The sequence below is a fragment of the Eutrigla gurnardus genome (assembly GCF_963514095.1).
Source record: "Eutrigla gurnardus genome assembly, chromosome: 19".
In the NCBI taxonomy this organism is placed as follows: Eukaryota; Metazoa; Chordata; class Actinopteri; order Perciformes; family Triglidae; genus Eutrigla; species Eutrigla gurnardus.
Genome location: NC_139930.1, coordinates 17,304,215 through 17,315,737, shown reverse-complemented (window position 1 = coordinate 17,315,737; position 11,523 = coordinate 17,304,215). Strand labels below are relative to the sequence as shown.

Genomic DNA, 11,523 nt, shown 5'->3' with positions numbered 1-11,523 from the left:
CAAACAATAAGCATCACAACGTTGTCCTCGCCGGTGGTTTCACACTATTCCACTGAACTACAGGTGGTGTTTGGCGCAGTTAAACACCAGTAAAGGCAGGAAGAAGAAGAAGAAGAAGAAGAGGATAAAAGAAGAAGAAGAAGAGGACTGCTCGCTAAACATGGATGTAAATAATGCTGGATTATAAATAGTGCATTTGTAGTTGTTTTTTGGAGGAAGTAAATGCATTTTGCAGGGCAGTTTTTTAATGTAAACTAAGATTTTAATAAATATTCAGCATCCTCCAACAGAGAGTGCTGAAACAGGTCATCTAATTCTACTCAGAATTCATCCATATTTGCGTGTTGGAAAGAGGAATCACATGTTTACACCATTGCTGCATCACTGTGAAAAGCTTACAAACAAGTCCTCTAAGTTAAACAACTGAATACTCTTGTTTCTGTTGGGTCATCGCTGTGGTTAGGAGTTTTAAAAAGGCACAACTTGGTCAGAGTGAGGAAAATATGTTTTAATAATGCACTGATTTAATTTTGTGGTCCCCCTCTCACTATTAACCACATTCTACATCATCCAAAAATGATCATAAAGAAGAAAAAACACCTCCCTGAAATAGGTTAAACAAAAATCAATACTATTAATTGATGTGTATAATAATTAATATGTAATAAATAGGTAGGAGACACCTGCATATTTATAGCCAGCACGATACACACACACAGCTGCAGCGAGCGCTGTCAAGTGACGTCCTGAGATCACGTTAAATCTCAAAACATCGCGAGAATACAGCAGGGCGCAAAATAACTTTAAAAATGTACTTAGCTTTGTGAAGCGAAGCAGTTGTGAACATCTCGACGAAGAATAATCTGTCGAGGAGTCGATCCGAGCCCCAACAGGTGTATAGACAGTGAGGTATCCGCTTTCAAGAGCCAGTTTGCGGCTGCTAGCTACTTTATGCTAATGGTAAAAACGGACCGTCATTAGCATAAATGGCGGTCGACGTTATGCTAATGTCCGACCAACGGCAGAGAGAACGCCGAGGCTGTGGGCACAAACGCGGTTACTCCGTCTTCAACACGGTCCTCCGGGGATGTTGAACCGTTGGCAGCAGGTTGAGCTTCTTCTTTAAGTTTATTATGAAATAATACTTGTTGTATATTATAAGTAGCGGGAGTTACGCCTTCAAAGTGAGGATAGTGTCCAGAAAGAAACGGGCGAGACTTAAATGAACAAAGCGCGCCACTGAGCGCCGTGCACGCAACTAATGCGCGGGCCCGTGACGTATGAAGTCACGTGTTAGTGAGCGTAGCACCGCAGCGAATCTGTTTAAAAGTATAAATAAATAGTTTTATCTGGATTTATAACATATTTTTAGCATTACATATATGCTACTGGGATTTTTTTTTTTTTTTTAATTTTTATTTTAAAGACTTCCAGTGGTAGAAGAAAAAAAAAAACTGTTTTCAAAAACTTTACAAAAATTACATGTGTTATTAGAAAAATACTGTAAGGTGTCAAAATTGGGTTATTAATAATTAATTGTTGGAACAGAGAAATAATAAAGTGGTCACGTTTACACACACACACATTGTATATTCACTTTTAAATATATTTATTTATAATACTGCACACACATCCATTGTATTCAGCAGATTTAACAGCATTTTAAGGTTTTAGCAGGTTGAGCTGATTTTGGCTATTTTAGGTACTGTTGGTCAGTTTAATCTACAATAATCTGTTGATCAAATAAACATACATGTTTTTATATATATAAAGTCTGAATCAAAGTCTCAATTTATTTGTTGTTTTTATATGCCATCGTGTTGCAATTCTTTTGTAATCTTTTTTATGATTTTATTTTAAAGTACATTATATCGCTTGAAAATGATGATGATGCTCAATTAAATATAAATAAATAAATACACAGGCTTGCAACGAAAGGCAAGGAGAAAAGTAATTGTGAAAAGAGAGAAGTCATGGAAAAACATATTCTGAATCACTGTCCCCAACTCTTCGTCCAACCTCATCCTGTAAAGGGAGCCACGGTTTTATTAGCTCACTTCCTCTGCACCGCTGTGACTCACATCCCATAATAGGAAAGAGGAGAAAAGAGTTCATGTATTATACAACATGTCCATTTAACAAGTTGGAGGAAACAAATTCATTTTTATTTTTAAATCTGGACAGCACCCGGCTGTGTACAATGCACAGCGTTGTTTTCAGGGACAAAGTTCTCTTCCAGTAGTCGACGGTCTTTTATTTAATCTGTCTGAAAATGTAGATTACTGTAAATTACACTGCCCGTAAAAGTACAATGATGCCTGTTCTCCTGGTTTCTATTTTTAGTGTTCTGTCTAACTTCATTCGAGGCCTTCAGGGATCCACAGTGCCATCTGGTGGTCAGTGGTAGGAAGTAACACATTATGTTTTCATCCAGAAGGTTAAAAACACCAATATTTCATCAATCTTACACGATGATCAGTGTTAACAGTCTAATAACGTCTCATATAATAACAACATATGTAACAAATCAGTCTCTGTATAAGGAATATAGCTTTGATACTCTAAGTACATATAATAATGTTTTATTCTTTTTATTAGTATTTTGAATGCTTTTAGATTGTTGTACTGGTACTTTTACTTCTGAGTACTTCAGCTTTCTACTGAGAGAAAGAAGCTTCAAAAGACTCAACAAGCTGAAACGGGCAAACTTTATTAAATACTGCATGTCTGGGTTTTTTTTATAGCATAATACATCAACATTAACAACATCTGAATATATATATATAGATATTTATATATGGCTCTGATTTTAAAGTACATAAATCACTCAATGAAATACCCTGTTTGGACAAACAACTGATACAAAGTGCTCAAATAAAGTTGGTTCAAGTCGACTGCATCACATTTACAGAACCGCTGTTGTGTTTTTCAGCAAATAAAAATATATTAAAGCTTACGTTAAAACAAAAACAAATATCTCCCATGCATTAAATTCAAATAGCACACACACACACACACACACACACACACACACACTGGAAAATAAACATATTTGGCACCATATTTCTTTAGCATAGAACATGATATAACTTGCAAATACAACATTGTTAGTATACAGAGGTAATATTCGATTTTGTCACATGACAAGACTTCCAAAAGTTCATCCTACGTATTACATGCTCGAGTGTTTAAAGTTAGGAATATAAACCCTTAATTACAGCACAAATCCCATTAAAATGGTCTTTTTTTTAAACCTCGCCCAGCCACGTTAGCTGCATGAATATTAAATATGCTTCATGACAAGGAAAGCATCTTTTTTTATTTCTGAAATTTCTCAATTTTCAAAAAGTTCAAAACTCTGTCTGCACAATGAAAGTGACGTAAACAAACGAGTCATGTGACTTCTGTAAACCCCTTAAAGCCGAGCCGTCATCACAATCTTACAGACATAATCATATATTGCACTCTAGAAGGAATAATAAGTCCTTACTGCACAAAAAAAGGAGGCGTCATCGTCGTCCTGGCCTGTTCAAACCATCTTGACAAACAAAAAGCTGGTATATAGATATAGAATTAATAAGGTATTCAGCAATACTATGTTTATTATAACATCTTGTGTATATTAACATTGATATATAGATTATTTCAACATTATGATATGAAAGATACATATTTATAAATTGCTATGAATATAGGCGGCCGCCGTTTCCCGCTGAACACGGACGCGGCGGCGCCAGATATAACATAATAACTATTCTAGGATTATTTTCATCTGAACAAAATGCAAATAAATGCGTTCACATTGCGAGTGTGAAACTGAAGAATGGATTGAAGCCTCCCATGCACAGAGAGGGTCCAATACAGGTCGAGACCAGTTTTTTTCAAAACAGGCCAGCGTGAAACCTTTGAGAACCTCAGCATGCATGCTAAGTAAAGCAGAACGGCGACCTCTGGTGGACACGCAGGGAGAAATGACGATTTAGGGAGTCGAGTGAGAGGTTTTTTTTCTTTTAAAAAACAGCGAGGAGTCATCTGGAGACGCAAATAACGTCAAAGTATTACAATCTCTTAATCTCTCGACCTCCCGACACACATTTACCTCACCAACATATATATATATATATATATTAAGATTCACATCAGGTATTCTATCTTATAAGAGCAGCAGAAAACACACATTATGCACCGTATATTTGTATATGGACAGAAAAAAGACAATTCCTTCAATTTCGTGGAATCTGTGTTGACCTGAAGTCTGTGGTGGGGGGGCAGGACTATGTGTTGAGATGTGAGCATATCCTAGGGGGGGGGGGGGGGGGGGGACTCCAGCTATGTGATGTTTGTCAAGAGTTTTTTTATAGCCTCAAGCTGCCCTGACTCCTTGGTAACTCCACTGTATCTTCCACAGATGTACCAAACCACCAATCAGAACCACCGACAATAAACCCCTAAATAGGAACAAATACCGCCAAACAACCCCGCTAACTTTACACGTAGAATAGCCTGGTTCCAAAGACATGCAGGCAATGTCCACCATCACGGATGGCTAATTCACTAACGAGTTCAACAACAAACGAGGAAACCTTCTTTTTTTTTTCGTTAAAAAAAATACGCTTGTATCAAAATTAAGGAGCCGTCTCTTATAGTTAAAAAAAAAAAAAAAAGCCAGCGGCATGCACTTTGCACCCAAAAAAAAACGCCTGTAATCTTATTCATAACATAACTCCACGTTTGTCTATGCAAATTTCACTCGACACACCGGAAATTGAGAAGCTCACAATATCCACAATCTGCAAGAAAAAAAGAAAAAGAAAGCAGCGATCAAGCCATGCTCTATTACAAGTCATCAGATCACATCAACTACCCGGATTCTAACACTCACGTTCTCTAACACGCCTCCAAAAGTCGGGATTTAATCAATTTAAAAAAAGAGGATATTCACTCTTTTTTATCTCACCTTTGACCTCTTCTACTCAGCACTGACCACACTGCACCGCCACTCGTATGAAGCGTGTCAGATTTTATCTATCAAAAGGGAAAACAACGTTTTTGCACCCGAAATGTACAGCAATGATGGTGTTCCTCTCAGAGAGAGACAGAGAGAGAGACAGAGAGAGAGAGAGAGACAGAGAGAGAGAGAGACAGAGAGACATCAGCTGATATGACGATGTCAGCGCCGTCTGAACGTTGCAAACTGCAGCCGTATGCCTCGAGCTGGGAGGGGACGACAGCAAGACGCCCAGAGAGTAAGACGCCCGGACAGCAAGACGCCCAGAGAGTAAGACACCCGGACAGCAAGACGCCCAGAGAGTAAGACGCCCGGACAGCAAGACGCCCAGAGAGTAAGACACCCGGACAGCAAGACGCCCAGAGAGTAAGACACCCGGACAGCAAGACGCCCAGAGAGTAAGACGCCCATGCAGTAAGACGCCCCGGACTGAGCCCCTCGCAGGACCACGTTCAAGCCAAAAATGAAGCCTTAATGGTCAAAGAGAGCTGCCTGTTTGTTCTAACCGCACCACACTGCCCCCTAGAGGCCGGTGAGGTCGACGATGGCCTTGATGAAGATGGTGTCGTCGCGGATGTACGAGTTCTTGGCGTCGAGCTTGGAGAGCGGGCAGAAGAGCGGGCAGCCGCTGGCGATGTTCATCTCGCTGACGGGCCGCTGGAAGGACGAGGAGGTGACGTCGGGCCGGAAGGCGTCGATGATGTGCTCCCGGTTGCTCTGGTCCAGCAGCATCAGGGTCACCTGGAGGGGGAGAGGGACGACGGATCTTTACAGGATATCAGAGGGGATAAATATTCAGATATTACCCCCTCCCACAGCTCTGTCCTTCTGTGATATTCCTATTTAAATGCATCAGTATCCCTGTTGTCCCAATTATCCAGGTGGAATTAAGTCATGCATAATATCCTTTTGGCGCTATTAAAGACAAAGACATTTGCAAATTATTCCAACTTTATGGGCGACCCTCAGTGTGTATCCCTGTACAATAAAGGAATAAATCAATTCAAATGACCCGGAAGTTTATCTGAAGAGCCACTTAATTAAATATCTAAAAAATGGGACTATTGTGTCTGGAAATGTTTTTTTTTTCTCAATATGTGAGGAAATATTAAAGGAGTCATCACCTGGTTTTATACATATCCAGTCCCCCTTGGATCGCTTTGGATCAATTCGTAAAACTTATTAGAAAAAAAAAAAAAAATTTTAATCAAACATTGAGCTTGTTCTGACCCTTTTTCGTACCGCGATTTTATCACGCGAGATTACGCGCGAGGTTTTGACTGGTCCGGATGTGCATTGTATAATATGTAATGAGGCGCGCGTTGATTCGCCGCAGGAAGGACAGAGCCGGGGGGGCTTGCCTGCATGCAGACTCCAAAACATAATGGCGGCGCTTCGGCGATTTCGGGTAGCGGACGGGGCGGGGTTGGGTGGTGAAAGAGGGGTGGGCTTATGCAAGTAGCCGCCACGGTGACGTCACCGAAGGCGCAGAATCAAAATCTCGTGCTTTAGGAATGCACACCATTGTGTGCTATTCCTGTTCGGAAAAAGAGCAGAAGCGAAAAAACGGCGCCACTTTCAAACTCCAGCCTTTCAGGCAAGTTTCAACTGAGGTCAAACACAGATATGCATGTTTTAACAAGAGAAATTGCTATTTCCGGGTGATGACTCCTTTAAACATCTCAGCTCATCAAAAAGAACAGGGATTTAGTGGCACATGAAAAATAAAGTTATATTCAAACTAAATATTGTGTTTTGGAGTGGAGAGCTCCGGTAAAGCAGCTTCGTAATGTCTTTAAATTTCCTGCCTTAAACCCCAACCTGCACACATGATATTGTACATATATATATATATATATATATATATATATATATAAATACTGTGTTTTACCTTCTGGTTGAAGGGCCATTTGAGCAGCGCGTCACTGAGTCCTCTCATCACCACAAAGAACAGGGACAGGTGGCTGCCGCGCCCCGTCCCGTCCCCGTTCAGGTAGATCCGCAGACACATCTTATAGCCGTACTTACTGGTGTAGAAGGCTGGGAGGAGAAACAGAGCTTTAGTCGGGGTCTAAAAGGGAACCAGGACCCAGGACCTGACCCAGGACCCTCAAGTGGAGCCGGGTCCGAGGATACACCTGAACGTTACCTGGGGAAAACATGGCCGGGGCTCGGCCCGCGATGGCGTCCTGTCTCTTTTTGGCAAAATCAGAAATCCTCCAGACGAAGACGCCGTCGAAGGTGGTGGCGGACATTTCCCTCAGCCGGCCCTCCATCTCAGCGACCGTCAGGTCCTTCAGCCCCACCGTCCTCTCCAGCTGTCGCACCTGGACCCAAAATACACACTTCAACACACACATCTGTATGGAAATGGAGGGATGTCGGGATCTGAGCCTGAATGCAACACGGAAAAAATAACCTTCTATTAAGGGATTTATCAGGCTGGAACTACAGTTCCCATAATGCTTTAGTGGCTGTTAAGAGGAAGTGTTATGACTCTTATGGATTCAGTGTTTTTTGCACATATTTTGAAAGTGTGCCGAATGAGAGAATATCATTTCCTGTTTGTAGTCGATGTATAAGTACGTTACTTTGATCCCGAAGAGAAGTTAAAAACACGACGTTTCTCAGGTAAGTTCTGTAGGAGTGTGTGTCTGGATCAGTGGACGTGGATCTGGTTCCGGGTCCCACCTTGTTGCTCAGCGCCTCGATCTTGTCCTGGTCCAGTTTGTGCTGGCGGTTGCTGGCCTCCATGGTGGTGGCGAACCGCTCCACCTCCCTGTTCAGGACACACACCACGTTCTCGAACGTGCCCGTCTTGACCTCCAGCTCCGTGCACCTGCGACCCAGCTCCACCACCTTGGTCTTCTCGCTGTGGAGCTGGAGCTCCAGCGCCGCCCCCACCGAGCTGGGCAGCGGCGTGAAGGAGGTGGACACGGACAGCGCCGGAGCCAGGGCGGCCAGCGGCGGCGGCGGCAGCGGCGGGAGAGGAGCCGGGGGGCCGGAGCTGGAGGATGAAGATGATGAGGAGGCGGCGGCAGCGGAGGCTCCCTGCACGGGAGGCCCAGTGGAGGAGGTGCTGAGCTGGGAGACTCTGGCCTCGAGCTCCCGGAGGGACTGCTGCAGCTCCAGCAGCTTGTGTCCAGCGAGCTCCAAGCCCTGAGGCTGCAGGCCCTCCATGCTCACCTTCATGCCCATGATGTAGTGCAGCAGCAGGTTCAGGTGCTCGTAGGCGTAGGCGCGCTCGTGGTCGTGGATCTTCTCCTTTTCCACCTCCGGAGAGAGAGAGAGAGAGAGAGAGAGAGAGAGAGAGAGAGAGAGGTAAGAATGAAAGGGATTAACCTGCCTGAAGAAATGAGGTCTTCTTCTAACTTCCTCCTAAAAACATGCTTTTATCCCAGTTTTATTGTTTTAATCCCTTGTTTATTATCTTAATCTTGCCATTCCTGTATTCCATAACTCAGCTTGGTATTTTGTTTTTCTCTCCGTGAAGCACTTTGTACTTTATTTGATAAGAGAATTATAAATAACGTTTATTATTATTAGTAGAAGGAGGTTAAATCATTTCTTTGCATCCTCTATTACAGTACTATTATACTGTATCTATACTTTATATGTAATATAGAGCGCCTCAGTTCAAAACTAAACAGGCTGCAGCTCTGTGGCTTCTGGAGGACTTGAGCAAGGCAGTGTGTGTGTGTGTGTGTGTGTGTGTGTGTGTGTGTGTGTGTGTGTGTGACTTACAGACGTGTCACATCCCACGACGTGAAATCGACACGGAGTTCTGAACTTGCTGCAGAACTTGATGTGGTCCACATACTGATAAAAATAAATAAACGATGAAACAAAAGTATTATTAGCAAACATTTAAAAGCCGTTGTGAAGATATTTAAAGACTCGTCAAAGAGTAAAAAAATACTCCAGAAATAAACATTATTTTCAACCCGGCTTATTTTTGTTCTCTTAAATCCAAACAAACTGAGGTGGTTATTGGAGATTTTCCTCCAGAAACAACAGCTTGAGACACAAAAGCACAGGAGACGGTGACCTTTCACCTTTTCTCGGGGTATTTTCTTCTTGGCGCAGCCTTCACAGATCATCGGGTACTTGGGGCAGATCTCATCGTGGGCCTGAACGAGGAGATAAATGAGCCGATAAACAACCGTTGCTGTTTAAGGAGCTAACCTAACCCAAACCCACAGCTCACCTTGATGTTCTTGAAGTGGAACGGTTCCTTGCAGTACTTGCAGTTGAGCGTTCTCTCCGGACACTCGCGCTCGCTGTGGCGCTCCTGCTCGCTGAGGCGGATGCGTTCCTTGCAGGACGGACACGGCACGATGGTGAACTCGCACTTCCCCTCGTGGCTCAGCTGTGAACGAGGCGGAGCTTCTTAACGGGAACCGCGGTGAGTTCACAGGCACCCGAAGAAAAACAGACATGGTGGACTCACCTCGTACTCTTTGACGCTGCCTGTCCAGGTGCAGTTCTCGTTGATGCAGACGGCCGAAAGGTTTTCAACTTCCCTTCGAACGGCGTTGTCGGGGAACGCCTGGAAACACGGATTATATATAATATATATATATATTTTAAAAGTGGATAAAAATACATAAATACTCACACATCCTTGTTTCAGCATCGATGTCGGATCCTCAAAAATATCCTCTTTGATGCAGGCGCTGCATTTCTGAGGTCCATTACTGCAATAAAAGTAGATTTTACTCTCAGGTACTACGAAAGAAAGACATGCAATCATCAGATACTCAGTGGTGGAAAGTACTGTTACTCTAGTGTAGTACCTTGTGTGGTAGTGTGTAGTACTCTGTAGTACTCTGTAGTACCTCACGGTCCTGCTGAAGCAGGAGCAGCAGAAGTGATGTCCACACTGTAGAACTGTGTGGTACTGTGTAGTATCATGTGTGGTACTGTGTGGTACTCTCTAGTACCATGTGTAGTACTCTGTAGTACCATGTGTAGTACTGTGTAGTAGTACCTCATGGTCCTGCTGAAGCAGTAGCAGCAGGAGCGATGTCCACACTGTAGAACTGTGTGGTACTGTGTAGTATCATGTGTAGTACTGTGTGGTACTCTCTAGTACCATGTGTAGTACTCTGTAGTACTCTGTAGTACCTCACGGTCCTGCTGAAGCAGTAGCAGCAGAAGCGATGTCCACACTGCGCCTGGAACGGCCGTCTCAGGATGTTGTGGCAACAGTTGCAGAGATGTTTGTCCTCCAGCTTGTTGCCCAGGATCTTCTTGGGGAAGCCGGGCTTGTTGCTCTCCATGGACGAGGGGGGGGACGGCTCCTGGGCGGCCATGGCGTCCCTCACACGTCACACCTGGAGGAGGAGGAGGAGGAGGACACTTCATCTTGATGCAACAGTTAAGAGCTATGTAACCCCCCTGCTCATAATAAACCAACATGGTGCCTGATCCCAGGCCAGCTGAACGCCCCCCCCCCTCCCTCCTGCACACCCTTTGTTTACATTTTACAGGGCTTCGTACACGGATCCTCTGGTGGTCCGGACTCTATCGGGTCCGGACTCTTAACTGGTCGGGACTCGAACGCTGCGCTCGCGCCTGCTGCCGGATGCGCATCCATTGTCTGGTGCTCGTCGCTGTTGCTAAGCTATCAGCATCCCCAGTCAGAAGTGGTACCCGGCCGGGCCACGCCCCTCGGAAACCCGCGGCAGCTCCGTCTTATTCGGACTAGAAAACGCGGTTCTGAGGAGTTCCTCACTCACCGGATGTGTGTTTTCTCTCTTCTTGTCTTTGTTTCAGTCTTTAAACTGTCATCGCGTGCACCGACGCTGTGGAAATCCCCCTTTTCCCAGGTCGCAGGTAGACGCTCGCGCGCAGTGCCGATGCCGCACGTGCTTCTTCCGGTAAAATCCCGACTGGAGGCTTGTTGTTTCCTCGCGCGTTAGCCACATAATCTAGACGCGGAGCCCCGAAAGCCACGGCTGTTATTGTCCAATATCGCCATTGCACTTTCAGCCCTGGCTGTTACGTCATGCGCTGGGCTTGCAACGCGGGTTGATAGGCAGACGGAGATGTGGAGGCGCGCGCGTCATTGGTTCAAACCCCGCGTGTGGGCGGGCTCGCTTTGTTGTGAAATAAACATCCAGATGACAGATTTATTTAATTATTTGTTCAGAAACGAACGTTACACGCGCCTGTTTTTAATGATGCTTCTTTTTATTTTATTCATATTTAAATTATTATAAAAGTGTTTTTAATGATGCTGCTTTATTTATTTCTAAGTGTTTTCAATTATTCCACTTTTGATTTTATTGTTTATTTCTAAGTGGGATTTTTTTGTATGCAACGTGCTGATGTGTCTATATATTAATTTTATATGTATTTACATGTTCATATATAAAAACACTATTTATGTTTACATAGTACCTTTTTATATAAACAGTACTGGGATGCAATGATAATATAATATATATAGTACACTATATTAATATTTTCTCATGCAGTTTTTGTAGATGTAAATGTGCATTTTATTTTTT

The 11,523-nt window shown here is 43.6% G+C and overlaps 1 protein-coding gene across 1 annotated transcript; it reads right to left on the bottom strand.

The window, feature by feature from the left end:
• Window positions 1-2,725: 2,725 nt before the first annotated feature.
• LOC311029786 (TNF receptor-associated factor 2-like) lies at window positions 2,726-11,001 on the bottom strand. Its single transcript, XM_084035137.1, has 11 exons — window positions 10,750-11,001; window positions 10,136-10,344; window positions 9,627-9,705; window positions 9,459-9,557; window positions 9,216-9,377; window positions 9,064-9,138; window positions 8,753-8,827; window positions 7,700-8,281; window positions 7,158-7,335; window positions 6,900-7,048; window positions 2,726-5,749 (listed from the first exon to the last, which is right to left on the bottom strand). The coding sequence occupies exons 2-11, from the start codon at window positions 10,321-10,323 to the stop codon at window positions 5,531-5,533; spliced, it is 1,806 nt and encodes a 601-aa protein (XP_083891263.1). The 5' UTR covers window positions 10,324-10,344; window positions 10,750-11,001; the 3' UTR covers window positions 2,726-5,530.
• Window positions 11,002-11,523: the final 522 nt, after the last annotated feature.

What these genes read in the sequence shown, in the direction of transcription:
- LOC311029786 (XM_084035137.1), bottom strand. Translation starts at nt 10,323, where the DNA reads ATGGCCGCCCAGGAGCCGTCCCCCCCCTCGTCCATGGAGAGCAACAAG. An exon ending in TCCACTTCAAGAACATCAAG is followed by an intron (nt 9,139 to 9,215) that starts GTGAGCTGTGGG and finishes CTCCTCGTTCAG; the next exon opens with GCCCACGATGAGATCTGCCC. An exon ending in AATGGCCCTTCAACCAGAAG is followed by an intron (nt 5,750 to 6,899) that starts GTAAAACACAGT and finishes CTCCCCCTCCAG; the next exon opens with GTGACCCTGATGCTGCTGGA.